The 16,230-nt window shown below is 52.2% G+C and overlaps 1 protein-coding gene across 1 annotated transcript; it reads left to right on the forward strand.

Moving 5' to 3' along the window:
- Positions 1-297: 297 nt before the first annotated feature.
- On the forward strand, positions 298-15,152 carry CNIH4 (cornichon family member 4). The gene is made up of 5 exons (XM_060643289.3): positions 298-430; positions 3,838-3,906; positions 7,068-7,180; positions 12,658-12,798; positions 14,956-15,152. Exons 1-5 carry the CDS (start codon positions 362-364, stop codon positions 14,981-14,983), a joined length of 420 nt encoding a protein of 139 aa, XP_060499272.1. The 5' UTR covers positions 298-361; the 3' UTR covers positions 14,984-15,152.
- The last annotated feature ends 1,078 nt before the right edge of the window (positions 15,153-16,230 follow it).

The following is a 16,230-nucleotide window of genomic DNA, read 5'->3' on the forward strand; positions in this document are numbered from 1 at the left end:
GCGAGTCTCCAGCGGGGTTGTCGCTGTCGGACTTGCGCTTTGCGGGGAGAACCACTTCCCGTGGCCAAGTCGGGTGCCCGGGGGACGCAAGCGTTCTGTGAATGCTCGCTGATTACTTCTGGTCACCGTTTCCGGACCGGTCAGGATGAAGGTGGAACTCGGCCCTCGCCTCGCGTCCACGTCGGGGCTCGCGAACTACACTTCCCAGCCTGCGTCGGGACGGCGGCGGCGGACTACAAGTCCCGGCATGCCGCGGCGCCGGGACTACGCGCCCCAGCGGCCCCGGCGAGGGCCTATCAGGGGCGGGCGGGCGCGCCGGGCGCCGGGGCCGGTTTGACGGAAGGAGCGGCGGCGGAGGAGGATGGAGGCGGTGGTGTTCGTCTTCTCTCTCCTCGACTGTTGCGCGCTCATCTTCCTCTCGGTGTACTTCGTATCCTTGGCTGAGGCGGGCGCAGGCCGGCCGGGCCCGGCGCCCGAGGGACGGGGCTGAGGCGGGGCCGGGCAGGTGCGCGGGAGTGGGGGGCCCGGGCCCCGAGCGCGGAGCCGGGCGGGAGGCCGGCCCCGCTGCCGCTCGCGCACCCCCTCCCTCCCCCCGCCGTCCCCCTCGCCGCTGCCGCTGAGCCCTTCCCCTCCCCACCCGCCCTTGCCGGGGGCGCGCGGGCCGGCGGGCGTCCCCCCTGCGGGGGCCGTGGCGGCAAGCGGGCGTCGTGCGGACCGGGCTTGCGGGGCCCCTGCGGCGGCCGCCTTGGCGTCGGTGCCCGGCCGCGCCCGCACTTTGTGGTCGTGTGCTGTCGTCACGCGGTTTTCGGGGCCCCTGCGTGGATGGGGGACCCGCACCCGCCCGCAGGGAGCGTCCAGCCCCGGGCCAGTCAGAGGTCCTTAAACAGCGGGGAAGAATCCGTGCCAGGCTGCCCCTTGTCCTTCCTCGGAGATCACGGGGGCTGCTTCCTTTGTCATGTTTTCCTTTTGCTTTTTGTTTTAATGTTTATTTCTTGAGAGAGCGAGCGGGGGGAGGGGCAGAGAGGGAGAGAGAGGACCCCAAGCAGGCTCCTTGCTGTCAGCGCAGAGCCCTACGGGGCCTCCACCCCACACAACCCGTGAGATCGTGGCCTGAGCCACCATCGAGAGTCGGAAGCCCCCTCGGGTTGCTTTCTGAGCGAATCAAACTTTCTTTTCTCCAGAGCACCCTGGCTTGGGGATAGGCGTGGCGTGGGTTTATCGGTGTGACCTCGAACTTTGTTAGGGACAGGCAGCCTGATCTGCAGGGAATGGACACAGTTTGCAGTGAGGACCCCAGTGCTCAGCCAGAGGCTCGCTGTGCGCAGTGTTGCACCTGCCTCTGTTCTGGGTGAAATGGGAAGTGTTTACTTGCCAGGAAGGGGCGCGCGCGCGCGTGTGTGTGTGTGTGTGTCTGTGTGTGTGTGTGTGTGTGTGTGTGTAGTGAGAACACACGTTCGGCACCCAGCACAGTGCCCGCCCCGTGGCCCCTGGGCTCTGCCCCACCCCAGCCCAGTTCAGCTGCAGTTTTTTCTTTAACAGATGAATTCTAACGAGAACTTCAGGTTGTTTTGTTTTTTGCTTTAAAGATTTTTATTTTTTATTAAAAAAAATGTTTTTTTAATGTTTATTCAGACAGCATAAGTGGTGCGGAGGGGGGTGGGCAGGGAGAGGGAGACACAATCCAAAGCAGGCTCCAGTCTCAAGCTGTCAGCACAGAGCCTGACACGAGGCTCGAACACACAAACTGAGCCGGAGTCAGGTGCTTAACGGACTGAGCCACCCCAGCAGCCCTCAAGATTTTATTTTTAAGTAATCTCTACACCCAACAGGGGGCTCAAATTCATGACCCCGGGATCGAGAGTCGCAGGCTCCACCGACTGAGCCAGCCAGGCACCCAAGAACCTTCAGTTTTATTAGGCTTGGTGAAGTGACTGAAAAAGCAGAATTACTGGCCTAAATTTTGGTGACCTATGTCCCTCTTGTGACATAATGAACTGGGACTTAACAGAGAAATAAAACCTGGGTTTCTGGTTTTGATGTTTGGAAAGCTAGGCTCGATTTAAAATAGCCTTGGCTTATAGCAAATTGTGTACAAAGGAAAGTGTTAGGTAGACATTAAGGTGCGTGTAGGGTGTGTTTGGCTGGGATTCAGCACGTTACTGTCATTTTGGATAGTTGCCTGAGCTTCCTTCTGGAGGTAGAAGCGGTCAGGGTAGAAGTGCTGTAGGGATGGGAGTTTTCCTGGACTTCGAACCCCGAAGAAAGCCTGTGCCGAAGGGGAGGGGTGGGTGTTCGGAATCAGACAAGAGCAAAGGTGCAGAGACAGGCATGTTTATGGCATTCCTGGGTGATGGGGTCAAGGCATAGAGCATCTGGAGCACACGGTTGATTTTGGCCGGAGAAGGTCAAGGTTGGAAAGGCTGGATGAGATCAGACTTTGAAAGGTTTGCCTGTGAAGGTGGGGACAACTTGAGCTTTCACTTCTATCCTCGAGGCAGTAGGGAGCCATGGAATGTTCTTGACATTAACAAATGGTGTGTTAGGAAGATGAGTCTGTAGAGTGGGTTGGAAAGAGGAAAGACTGGAAGGTAAGAAACCATTGGGGAATGGGCCTGTGTGGGTTTGAAATAGGGTTTGAACCGTGGGCCGGTGGAAGGCAGGATTCCTGGGCAGAGCAGGCCGGTGAAGGCTGCGTGTGGGGTGTGAACACGAAGGCAGCGATGACCCCGCCGGGGTTTGAGCCTGGACAGGTGATGCTTGTGTCGGCGACAGAAACGAAACCCGCGTGGACGTGGAACAATTTGTGGAGACGGTGACGAGTTTGACTTTCATTGTGTTGAGGTGATAGGGGAATATCCGTACAGAAATGTTTAGGATTTGGGTGAGAACACCTACTTTCACTTGTGCTATTGGACATTTCCAAACATTACAGTAGAGAGTGTCGTGTAATAAACCCCGTGTTTCTGTCGCCTGCCGACAGTGATCTTCAGCATTTTGCTGTTTCCTTTCTGCTTTGTCCCAGCTATTGGGGGGCAGGGGGTGGGGGGTGGAGAATTTATTTGACAGTAGTTTTCAGGCCTTGTATCATTCAGTTGAGGCCGTTTCCTTCTGTGTCTGTCCTCACATTTTTGTGAGTTTATATTCTATGCTAAAACTCGTTTTTTGCTTAATTCTACTAGAATGTGTGCTTACTGTGCAAAGTTTGGGAAAGAGAGAAAAATACGAGGAAAACAAATCCTCCATGAGGGAGCCATAACCACTGCTCACCTGTGACCCCACTGTATCGATAGTGGGGTCTATTCAGGTTTTTCACATTTAAGTTGTTTTTATAGGTCTTATTTTCCGATTCTTATGGTCATTTTCACTTTTGAGGAAGTCAGATTGGATGTTCTGGTATGGGTCACTTGAGAATTGAGCATACTAAGATTCTTTTGTGAAAATAATTTGTTGAAGGAACATAAATGAGAAAATTGAGTTGTCTAATGAGTGAACTTTAAGGAAATAACTAAAATTTTTTCAAGGCAAATCTAATTCTGCACTACAGTTGGGTTTTTTTTCCGAAACTTGAAAACATTTAGCTATAACAAAGAAAAAAGTCTTGTAGGGGCACCAGGGTGGCTCAGGTCATGATCTCACGGTTCACGAGTTCAAGCCCCACATCAGGCTCTGTGCTGACAGCTCGGAGCCTGGAGCCTGCTAAGGAGTCTGTGTCTCCCTCTCTGTCTCTGTCCCTCCCCTGCCTATGCTCTCACGTGCACGCTCTCTCTCAAAAACAATAAATAAAACAAAAAGTTAAAAAAAAAAAAAAGTCTTGTAATTCCTTATCTTGATCCTCAGATAATTACATTGTCCGATTTAGAATGTGATTACATTAATGCTAGATCATGTTGCTCCAAATTAAACAAGGTAAGACATTTCCTTACTCGTTTTTTGTGTTTGAGGTTATTATAGATAACCAACATATGTATATTTGGTTTTGAAGTATATGTTGTTTCCTCCTCGTTGGAATGTTTGTAGAACTACTGTGTTTCTGCAGTATTTTAGATCGTGAAACTGTACTGGGAGACCCCACTTGAAATTTGTTGCTTTACTCGGCTTCTACCTTGTCCCTGTGTCCGTAGGTACTTTGGGACGAAAAGGCTTGTTATGAAGATAATCGTTTTTGTCTTCTGTGTCGAAACCCATCCTCCCTGCTCGTGACTAAAAAGCCCAGTCTGTTTTGTTGCATAAAAGATGACCTTCTTTTCGTGGTTTGCTGAGAAATGGAATAAATTAGTTGATTTGTCTCGAGACCATTTTACCTTTAGTGCATGGTCAGAACTCTGTGTTGGCAAGGATGCTCTGAACCGCAGGGTTCCTCTGGATGTAGGGAAACCAGTTAGTCCTGATTCATTTTACGAGCTGAGCAGACAGAAGACTTTCTGGATAAAAGTTCACGCCACAGCTCACTAAATCCTGCGAGGTGCTCTCGGCTTCACCCGGAAGTCACTCCCGTGTGTTTTTTCTCTTCTGCATCTGCTTCTATTTCTCTGGTCCATGGGGGAGAAACGTGACATTCGGACAATTAAAATTTCTGGCAAACTATATTCCTCCTCTTCTTTTTTTCTTTATTTTGAATTTTCCAGAATGTGGTTTCATACAGTGATAGACCTAGTCTTCGAAATAAAAGATTTTGTGTGTATTTATCTGCCAAACTGCAAGACTTTTTAAAAAAAATCGAGGTGTAATCAGCATTATATTACGTTCAGCCTTCTCATCTTTAGGAGAATGGTTATTTATTTTACCAGCTGGGTTGTATTTTTTTTTTTAATGATGATTTATTTTGAGGGAAAGAGCCTGTGCATGTGCACATGGGGGAGGGGCAGGGAGAGAGAGAATCCCAGGCAGGTCCATGCTCAGCACAGAGCCCGACACGGGGTTCCATCTCACAAGCTGTGAGATCACGACCTGAGCCGAAATCAAGAGTGGGCGCCCAATGGACTGAGCCACCCGGGCGCCCCTCCCCTCTTTTTCTCTCTTCTCTTTCACCAACTTTCACGCACTGGATAATTCATCTGCTGGATTCTCTGCCCGTTCTTTTTTAAAATTTTTGTCCCTTTGGGTTTTGTTCTGCCTTTTGGTCTTAAGATTCCTTCTGCTTCATCTTCTGATTTCCTACAGACACGCCATTTACGGCAAGGTTTGCATTTCTGAGACCTTGTTCCCTTGCTCAGGTGTGAGTGTCCTGGCTCTCTGAGAATCTCGATTAGAATAGTTTTGAAATTGCCTTCTGCTTCCTACATTATATCTGCTTCCTCCAAGCTCCTTTCCCTTTGTTTTCCCCTCGGGGGGGCTTCCTCAATTTCTGGTACACGGCCGTCTATCCGTGCTTAGGGCAAGGCACGCACTCACGGAGGCGCCAGGCCGTGGGCCAGGCTGTGGGCCGACGTGTAGACAGGCCGCCTCACCGCGGGGTCATCGGCGTCCCCCTGGACTCTTGCTGGGGCACCCGAAAGGGCAGCTGTTCGCACGTGTTCTGTCGCGTGCTGTTCAGTTACTCCACGGGAGGACTTTCAGAGAGCAAGTTAGGGGGAGGACACCTCGCTGAGGAGGGACGACCACGAAAACACAGGGCTTGGCTGAAAGGAAGGAAAGCGAGCAGAGGAAAGCGAAGTGTCGCTTCCTAAGACTCTTGCCTCTCGTTAGTGGCTGTAAAACAAAGTGACTGCCGCCCAAGGTAAGAAATCCAGTTTGGAAGCTACGCTGGGGGCTGGGGGCCGGGGGCCGGGGGCCGAGGGTGCGGCCGGTGGTAGCAGTAAAAGCGTTTCCAGCTCTGCGGGGCCACGCCTGGTCTCCTTCCGGGCAGCGGCGTCCTGAGGTGCGAGGTGCAGGTGCGGGCATCCTCAGCCACGGTTTACAGATGCGAAAACCGTGGCTCCGAGAGGGAGAGCGACCTTTCCTGAGCCTGTGGTGCCAATCAGTAGGGGAGAGCAGGGATCCAGCTCCAGGTTTGTTTGACTTCTGCAGCTTACCCTTGTAAGCGTTGTGCTCAGTTGGTTACACTTCAGAAACTCCTTTTTGCGTCTTTAAAAGTTTGTTGATTGCCAATTAGGTTTAAGGCCTAGCAAATCCCTTCTTTGTTTCCAAAAATAAAGTATCCAAAATGGAAATGCGAGAGACCTGGGCCCAGTGTGTTTGGACTTAGACTATTTTATTCTGCCAACTAAGTAGCTTTGTGACCTTGGGCAAATTACTTAACCTCTCTGAGTTTTGCCTTTCTGCTTTCTGCAAGAGGCAGTTTGTGTCTGCCTGTTACTGTTAACTTCCACGGAAAGGAAAGTCTCTGTTCGCAGGGGAGGAGGATTACTGGTGGAAGGAGGGCCTGCTGCCACAGCTGTTGGCGCATGAGCAGTAGAGTACCCCGCGGTTGGCAGCACGCGTAGGTAAGGGCCCGGGTGCCGTGGGGCCAGCAGGCTGGGATTCCCGGATCCGGGTCCGTTGTCATATTTGGTCAGCTCCTCGCTGTTACTGTGAGCTGTTAAAGTACGTGTGTGTGTGTGTGTGTGTGTGTGTGTGTGTGTGTGTGAGCTGTTAAAGTACGTGTGTGTGTGTGTGTGTGTGTGTGTGTGAGAGAGAGAGAGAGAGAGAGAGAGAGAGAGGATTTCCCTCATGGTTCGGGAGATTGGAGAATGTTTAAGATTGATATTCTGATTTGCAAGGCAGTGTATATTTGGATATAAACCACCCCAGTTAGAGCGAGGGGCTTTGGCACAGACCTCGGAATAGCAGGTAAACGATGCTCCGTTTCTTCCCCAGTTGTCATTCATACCCGCTTAGTGAATGAATCTGAACCTTTGCTGAGGATAAAACTTAATTGCAATTTAAGTGCATTATGTTTAAGCTGTGTGTGACGTGTTTGCACGGCGTGAGCATTGGCAGCGTATGCACATCTGGGTCATCCGAGTCTAAAAATAAATCTTGGAACACTAGCTTGTAAACGCTGCGTATCCACTGACTTAGCTTCAGATAACACGGACGTCCGGGAAGAACACAGCAGGGCGATGTAACGCCGTGTTCTTCCCTTGCAGTGGGTCATTCCCGAACTGATCGGCCACACCGTCGTCACCGTGTTAATGCTCATCTCATTGCACTGGTTCATCTTCCTTCTCAACCTGCCCGTTGCCACTTGGAATATATATCGGTGAGTATAGTTTAGTTTGTTTACTGATGCTTCGTGTCCTGGCATTTAAAGGAAAATTTAAAAAAATGTTTTAATGCTTTTTTTCTGCAATAAAATATGTGCCAGTCACGAAATAACTGACAGCCGAATGCCACGTGGAGTCAGCATAAATTCCTGTTTACTTTGGCAATAGCAGTTTGCATCGTCCAGCCTTAGAGTCAGAACACGAATTTACACGCATAAATTTTAACAATTTGTAATGTTCGGTTGCGATGTCTAAGGACATGTGTGTTTTCCATAAGAGTGGTCACTAGTCTAAGAATATAAGATTCTTGTTACTTATATTGTAGGTTTTAATTAGAATATACTGGGAATGCTTCAGAGAGAATTTCACTTTAGTTTTTAATTTATCTTTGTACTCTAATTTTGTTTTAAGTTTATTTGAGAGAGAGAGGGGGAGGGAGGGAGAGAGGGAGAGAGAGAGAGAGAGAGAGAGAGAGAGAGAGAGAGAGAGAGAGAGGAAATACTAAGCAGGCTCCACTCTGTCAGTGCAGAGCCCCACATGGGGCTCGATCTCACCAACTGTGAGATCAGGACCTGAGCTGAAATCAAGAGTCAGACGCGCTCAGCTGAGCTGCTCAGGTGCCCCGAGGATTTCACTTTAAAGCCTGCAGAGTAGATCACGTCAGAACTGTACCTTAACGCATTCGGGAAGTGTTTCAGGCCCCGCTCAGCGGACACACGCTGGATGTGCTGTTACTGCAGTGGGGCAGTTATACGGGACGCATTTTCTTGTGAAGGTCTGTGGGGGGATGGGATTGCTTTTATTGTGCCTTGCTGCTCTGCTAAATTTTTAGGTTTTGGTTTTATTTTTATCTAGTTTTTTGAGGTGTAATCATTCATCATATTTTTACGTGTGAGTTTTTATTTTTATTTTTTAAAGTTGATTAATTTTTTAAAAGTTTATTTATTTTTAGTAATCTCCATAACCCAATGTGAGGCTCGAACTCAGGACCTCGAGATCATGAGTCACGTGCTTTTCTGATAGAGGCAGCCAGGAGTCCCATAAATGTGATTTTAAAGTGCAGTTAGGGAGGCGCTTGGGTGGTTCAGTGGGTTGGGCGTCTGACTTCAGCTCAGGTCATGATCTCGAGGTTTATGGGTTCGAGCCCCACACTGGGCTCTGTCCTGACAGCTTGGAGCCTGGAGCCTGCTTTGGATTCTGTGTCTCCTGTCTCTCTCTGCTCTTCTCCTGCTCACATTCTGTCTCTCCCTCTCTCTCTCTCAAAAATAAACATTAAAAACAGTAAATAAATAAATATGAAAAACTGTAGTTAGAATCAGAAGGATGGAGATGCGCTCAGAAGCGCATGTGACTCTTAAGGTCCTTAGTTCGAGTCCTGTGTTGGGTATAGAGATTACTTAAATAAATAAGACCTAAGAAAAAGAAGAAGGATAAAGAAAAGAATAAGGGAGGGTGGGAGGAGGTGATAGCACACAGAAGGCTGTGAGGAGGAGGAAGTGAGCAGATTTGGGGGATGAATTTAAAAAGATCGTGAGACTACGACCTGAGCCACGGAAGGGATTTTAAATCTCTGGACCCCTTTTCCAGAGGGAAACCATTACTTTTTAAGTTTCTCAGTGTCCCTGCATGGTCATCCCGGAGACCAGCACCCTGACCTGAGCTCAGCCAGAGCACGGGCCCCTGCCCCAGTTGGCAAGGTGCCGTCCCACGCAGACTTTGAGCATGGCTCAGTATCCCTGTGATCAGGAACGGGAATTTGGGAGGGAGAGCGGGAATCCTGAGACTGTATCTCAGTGACTCCCCGAGCCCGTACCGTCATTCGTCTGTGACAGCAGAGTGTGCCAGAGGAAGGGAGGCTAGCTCCATGCGGCTTCTTCGTGCGTGGTACCAAGTATGATGGATGGTTCTAGCGGGTTTACTGGGGGGGGACAGAAAAGTTCTATAGATTCTGTTTCCTGCCATCACAAAGATCACGTGGGTTTATTGCCCTGATAATTTATTCCCCCAGTGACAGATTGGCTGGCTGTTCCCAGATTTACCTGCTACTTAAAAAGGTTTAGAAAAAAAGTCAACAGACGGACACTTTCCTCTTTTCAGACATCTGCACTTCCTGCTTTTGGGGGCGCGGACCTGTGTGAGACGGGCTCTGCCCGCGGGCCAAGAGGCAAACGCTGAGTGACAAAATAGGCAGCTGGCTTCAGTACGAGGCCGGCTGGGCCACCCGGCGGGTGGCGGGGAGGCCTCGCGCTGGGACCTTCCCAGGAGGGGTGTCTGCGCAGAGCCTACGAGGGGAAGGGGAAGGTCTGACAGACGGGAGGGGGAAGGACTTCTCCAGGGTGTGCGGGCAAGGGAGCGCTGGGGGGCTGGAGGCAGACGCACCAGGCGCGAGGGCCGGCAGGCTGCAGGCGCGGACGAGGGAGCCGGAACAGCTGCTGACGCGGTCAGGACGCGCCACCCAGAACCGTGCGCACCGGCCCGCGGAGCCCGTGTGTCGGCACGCGCCCTGGTGGCAGGACGTTCACCCACTGCGGGTTCTCTGTTCAGGATCTTTCTAGTATGTTCATACGTGTAAGCAGCCGGCACCAGTCTGTTCTAGAACATGCTCCTCACCCCAGAAGGAAGCCCTATACCCATTAGCAGTCTCTCCTCCCCTCCGCTACCCTTCCCCTCCCCCTCCCCTCTCCTCCTCTCCTCCTCTCCTCTCCCCTCCACTTTCCTCCCCCTTGCCTCTCCTTTCCCTTCCCTCTTCTCCCCTCCGCTCCCCTCCCCTCCGCTCCCCTCCCCTCCCCTCCCCTCCCCTCCCCTCCCCTCCCCTCCCCTCCCCTCCCTTCCCTTCCCCTCCCCTCCCCTGGCCCCGAGCAATCAGTTTACCTTCTGTCTCTCATAAGATAACCTATTCTGTGCAGACTTGTCAGACAGGAGCGATCAATATGTGCTCTTTCGTGACTGGTTTTGTCACTCGGCACGTTTTCCAGGCTCATCCGTGTGGCGGGTACCGTGTTCATTCCCTTTAGTTGCCGAATCCCGTTCCACCGTGTGGACGGCCTGCATTTTGTTTATGCAGCGGATGGGCATTTCCGTTGTTTGTACTTTCCGGCCCTTACGAACAATTGCCCTGTGAACATTCACGTGCGTGTTTTTGTGCGGACACACGTTTTCTTTTCCTAGGAGTGGATTTGCTGGCTCATGTGGTAACTTTACACTGAACTTTTTGAGGAGCCGCCTGGGCTTCGAAAGCAGCCGCACCATTTTGTGTTCCCATCAGCTGTGTGTGTGGGTTCCCGTTTCTCCACATCCTCGCCAACACCTCTTGTTGTGTGTCTTTCTTTTTTTTAATTTAAGTAGCGTCTCCCCCCGCGGTCGTGACCAGCGGATCATGAACCGCACGCCCTTCCGACTGAGCCCACCCGGCGCCCCTGTGACCTTTCGTTTGAGCCATCCCATTGGGCGTCGTGTTTCGCTGTGGTTCTGACCCCATTTCTCTGGGGACTAACGACCTGGGTACCTTCGAATGTGCTTCGCAGCCATTTGTGCGTCTTGTTCGCTCTGTATGCTTTTGAGCAGCTGAGCTGATGAAGGAAGTGGTTTTTGGGAAGATTTCCTGGGAACATCGGGTGGTAAGGACCGGCTGGTGGGGAAGAGCCAGGAGGCAGGGGTGGGACGCGGGCGTGCAGAGGACACCCCCGTGTGAGCGGGACTCGGGGGGGAGGGCGGACGGAGATGGAGTCTGACCGCCTGTCGGTGACAGATGAGGGCCGGGGCGGTCAGGACCCGCGGGAGAGGGCTCTGAGACGGAGCGGAGTCGCTCGGCTCTCGGTTACTCGGGGGCGGCAGGATTGGGGGAGTGGGGGGGGGGTTAAGTTTGTGGAACTCGGGGGCATTTGCATCTCACAGACGTCCATGTGAGAACTGCGCATGGTAGGAAGGGACCGGCCCGTGCGAGGTTAGGGCACGTCCTTGCACATGTAGTCCCGAGAGGTGTCGAAGCGGGTGGACGCTCCCCGAGTGAGCCGGCTCCTCGGCCGTAAAGGGGGTCGTGTGGGGGAGCACCTGGTGCACGTGCAGCGATGGGAAGGAAGCGGGAAAGCCTGAGGGCTTCCCCGGCGTGTTAAACCGGGGTCTTCAGACTTTTTTAAAAAGTTGGGAGTCCCTCCCGAGTCTGGGAACATTGGGTCGAACTGGTCTGGCGTCAGAACGCGGCGCGGGCTCGCTGTGCCCTCCCTTGCTTTGCCTTGTGGCCCTTGCTCCCGTCCCCACAACTGCTGCGCCTCCACCGCTCCGCAGAGGGCATCTCTGACTCGTCGGGGTATGATCGCTTAATACCGTGCACTCAGCCTGCGTTTTTAACAGTTCCGTAAAGTTAGACGTTACGTGCCGTGTCTGAACTGTCTACTGTCTGAACCGAAGAGGGGTTTTGTTTTATCGGGGTAGCGCTTACTCTAGATCATTTCCCTTCTGTCTCCTCCAAATTGGGTCTGTAAACCGGCACCATTCACAGACCGTGCGGATGGAGGAGTGTCATCCTCGGGTCAGGAGCCTCCCTCCTTTGTGACATGGGAATAACTGAGACTGCTCCTCCCCGTAAAGGTGTTGTGGGACGAATTGTATTAATTATTTCAGAACTTTCTAGATAAAGAAGTTTCTAAGAACTTGATAAAATTGGTTTGGTTTTGGAGTCCCCTTGGCTGTGTCTGCTGGAAAACGGCCGTAGGTATGACCGATTTAGAAGTTTTCTACAGGTGGGTAAAAGGGTCTCAAAGCATAAAATACCCTTCTCTAGAGTGTTACCAGATTTGTTTAGAGGGCAGAAAATTAACAAGCGTTGTATCTTTCAGAGGAAAACCACATGGTGGCCAACGACGACATCAGACTCAGTCCGTCCGTGTCTGGTCTGAATTTTAGGTTGCTGTGATTGGTCACTTTTATTTTTTTATGTTTTTGAGAGAGAGCGCGAGAGAGAGCGAGCACGCACGAGCACGGGAGAGGCAGGGAAAGAGAGGGAGACACAGAATTCAAAGCAGGTTCTGGGCTCTGAGCTGTCAGCACAGGGCCTGACGTGGGGCTTGAACTCGTGAACTGCGAGATCATGGCCTGAGCTGAAGCTTAACCGAGTGAGCCACCCAGGCGCCCCTGTGATTGGTCACTTCTAAAGGCTGGTTGTTGGGGCGCCTGGGTGGCGCAGTCGGTTGAGCGTCCGACTTCAGCCAGGTCACGATCTCGCGGTCCGTGAGTTCGAGCCCCGCGTCGGGCTCTGGGCTGACGGCTCGGAGCCTGGAGCCTGTTTCCGATTCTGTGTCTCCCTCTCTCTCTGCCCCTCCCCCGTTCATGCTCTGTCTCTCTCTGTCCCAAAAATAAATAAAAAACATTGAAAAAAAAAATTAAAAAAAATAAAAATAAAGGCTGGTTGTTGTTGGGTGCTTACTTTGAATGTTTGTGCTGATGATTGGATTTCCTTTTATCGCGTGTGCCTCAGGTTCATTATGGTGCCGAGTGGTAACATGGGAGTGTTCGACCCGACAGAGATCCACAATCGGGGTCAGCTGAAGTCGCACATGAAGGAAGCCATGATCAAGCTTGGTTTCCACTTGCTCTGTTTCTTCATGTATCTTTACAGGTGAGTTCACGGCCCCCTGGCGTTGTCCTGCACGGACGCCTGCTCACGGTGGGGGGCTGTGGGTTCTGCGGCAGCGCTGTGGAGCCTTGGGGGACCCTGTGGAATTCTCCCGGCCTAGACTTCTGTGTCATCGGATCGGCGATCTGCGTGACCTGCCGTAGGTACTTGGGATGTTAGTTGCTCCGTGGCTGCGGAGGCTGTCCCCGGCTCCCAGGGACCGGCCGCCTCGGGTCTCCGGGGGATGTGGTGAGGACGTAGGTGTGCGCCGCCTCGCCACGTGCCGGGCAGCCCGTCCCCGTAAAACCGCGTCTGCCTTCCAGTCGTAGCGGATGGGGAGTGAGGGCTACCAGCAAGGACTGGCCCCCAGACGCGGGAAGCCTCGTGCGGTCCTGTCTGAACCTTAAATTGTGTTTTAGGGAGAAACATGCCACCTTTTCCCTTATCTGTCCCCAGGCCAAGGAGTCGAGCAAAGAAGAGAAAAAAATCGTGTGTGTGATTCGATTAAACCTTTAGGAGACTAGAAGTCAGGCTTAACCTTTTTTATGCAGCCTTAACGAGATCATTCCTATTTCTCTTCCCAGGTAAATTTTAATTTTTCACACAGGCATGAGGACTGTTAGAAAGAACTTGTGTTGGCCTAAATTTTCGTCACTCAAAGGGTTCCGATATTTAGAAACTGCATAGAGATGGCAGGTTTTTTCTTTAAGTTTATTTTCAGAGACTGAGGGTGAGCAGGGGAGGGGTAGAGAGAATCCCAAGCAGGGTCCATGCTGCCGGCACAGAGCCCAACGTGGGGCTCGAACCCGTGAACCAGGAGATCATGACATGAGCCAGAATTAAGACTCAGATGCTTAATAGACTGAGCCACCCAGGCGCCCCTTTAATAATTTATTTTTAATGTTTACTTATTTTTGAGAGAGAGAGAGCGAGCGTGTGAGCAAGGGAGGGGCAGAGAGGGGGGACGGAGGCCGACAGCACAGAGCCCGACGTGCCCCTTGTCAGGTTTCTAATGCGGGGATTTCACGCAGCTTCTGTCTGGAATCGCCTGCCGCGTGGCGGACAGTCACATCCGTCCGTGTTTCTTACACAGAGTGAAAGGGAGAAATGCCTGTATTCTTCAGATAGTGATGGGGTCGATGCTCTTGGTGTTCTGCTTGGGTGCTGGGCTCGTGCGGTCTGGGGGCGACCGCTTACCGTGTGACCCAGGGCTGCTTCTTAACCTCTCTATGCCTCAGTTTCTTTGTCTGAAAATGGGACGGTATCTAATGCCTGCCTCGTTGGATTGTGATCTGGACTAAATGAGATAATGCATGTAAAGCATGTAGGTTTGTGCTGACTGGCGGTAAACTCTCAGAATCTTTCACGGGGATCAGCCGCTCCCGTGAATCTGTGCTGCACGTGGGCTACACCTGGTTTGGTTAAATTTGGGCAACGAATCACTGCATTAGTAACGTGTAAGAGGGTTTCTGTGAAGTTTGGTCATCTAAGCAGGGAAAGGAAATGATGGTAGTTTCGTTGCTGCTGTTAACTGTGGTGGTTTTAGCAGAGTGTTTACTGAGCGACCGCTGAGTGTCAGACGCCGTCAGGCCGCGCGGGTGGCACCCAGGAACAGCCCGGAATCCCGCGTGGAAGCGAGGGTCCTGCCCGGTGCACTACTGCCGGGCTGCAGTTTGCATGTGCAGAGAATTAAAGTCTTGTTTGGTTTTCTGTGTTTGCTCCAAACTGTAGCCCAACGTTGGTTTTAGGTTGTACTCCCACCCCCACCCCAGTTATTTATTGTTTTTCTAAGTGAAAAAAATTAAGGCTTTGAGAGGCCCTAATTACACATTTTTTAAAAGTTTATTTAGAGAGAGAGCAAGCACGGGCAGGGGAGGGGAGAGAGGGAGAGAGAGAATCCTAAGCAGGCTCAGAGCTCCACTGTCGGCACAGAGCCCCACTCGGGGCTCGATCTCACGACCGTGACCTCACGACCTGAGCAGAAATCAAGAGTCAGACGCTCGGCTGACTGAGCTCCCCAGGGGCCCCCGGACATTCTTTCTTTTACGTGTAAACGATGGTCTGTTCCTTGCTGAGCCCCAGACAGCAGCGTGGCCGGGCCGGGCTGTGCAGGAACACCGCTGAGGAGACGTCGGTAACACCGATCTCTTCTCCCCGCAGTATGATCTTGGCTCTGATAAACGACTGAGGCTGCGGGCGCCGCGTCTGGAGCCGGCCCACGCCACCGCGCGTCGTCGGGGAGCCAGAGACCACGTGGATCATCCTGAGAACCGTGACCATAGCAGTATATTTTTTCCTCTTTGAACAAAATAAAATATTTTTGCTGTATTTTTACCATATAAAGTATTTAAAAAACACGAATTGAGTTTCTGTAGATTTCTGGTTCTCCACGTCAGCCTGAACCCCGACGTGTGGTTTTCATCGTCTGTATGTCGAGGACTGGCATTTGTACATAGTGACGGCACGGCCGCCCCAGCCTTGCCCGCTGCAGAAACACAGGGAAGCCTGTGGACAGCAGAAAAGGCAGAGTGCAGAGCGCCGCTGGCCACCCAGGCAGAGGAGGAAAGCGTTGCCCTTTGGCCTCTGTCGAGGCAGCTTCGCTACGTTCAGTATGGTTTAAAGGTTTATGGGACTGTTGGCTGAGTTTTCTCACAAGAACGTTAACAGAAAGTGACATTTCAAAAAATACGTATTTCTTTGCAGAATCTGTGAAACCTTATAAGCCATTTGCCCAGGTACGGTGTAATTCCCGCTTCTAGAAAGGAAAATAAATCAAAAAAGCAAAATATTATCAAGCATTTTCATTTAAAGCCATGGCCTCCAAACTCCGCCTCAAACCCATTCGACCGCACTGGCTCCAGCCGGGTCTTGCTTTCGTGTTCTAGCCGATCCCGCTGCATTTGGTTCTTGGGGTTAATGGGTTTGGGGCAGTGATTTGGTACAAGATGCTCGTCAGATTAGAGCAGGAACGGCGGGTCGTCGAGGGACCTTGGAGCCCGTCACCGCTCTGCCTGGGGCCCCGCTACCGCGCCGATGACCAATGCGTGATGTGGGAGATCTGGACGAGCCGCCCCTGCGGTTGGTGGGAGCCCCGGGGAGCACTCACCTCTCCGGCTCCGCTGGGTGAAGTGAGCCAGGCCGTTTCTGTCGCTCCTGTCTGGCACCCTAACGCCACTCTCTGAAGCTCTGGCCGTGGCAGAGCCCGAGGGGTAAACCCTCTATGTGGCGCGTCCGCAGTGACGGGTGAGGAGAGGTGCTCTGCCGGCCTCCCGGGCCCCGACAGGCCCTCCTCCCTGTGAGGATTTGTGGCTGTGCCGGCAAAGAGCCGAGAACCTGTGACCGAAAAGGTACTTTTCGTACCTTTTCCTCTGGAGGCACCTGGCTGTTTGAGAAGAAACCTGGTTCTCTGCCTTCCTCTCTCATCTCCCGTGGCTC

Source organism: Panthera onca, chromosome F1 (assembly GCF_046562875.1).
Source record: "Panthera onca isolate mPanOnc1 chromosome F1, mPanOnc1 haplotype 2, whole genome shotgun sequence".
NCBI lineage: Eukaryota > Metazoa > Chordata > Mammalia > Carnivora > Felidae > Panthera > Panthera onca.

Coding starts and splice junctions, on each gene's coding strand:
- CNIH4 (XM_060643289.3), top strand. CDS start 362: ATGGAGGCGGTGGTGTTCGTCTTCTCTCTCCTCGACTGTTGCGCGCTC. Junction 431..3,837: donor TCTTCCTCTCGGTGTACTTC/GTATCCTTGGCT, acceptor CTTGATCCTCAG/ATAATTACATTGTCCGATTT. Junction 3,907..7,067: donor GTTGCTCCAAATTAAACAAG/GTAAGACATTTC, acceptor CTTCCCTTGCAG/TGGGTCATTCCCGAACTGAT.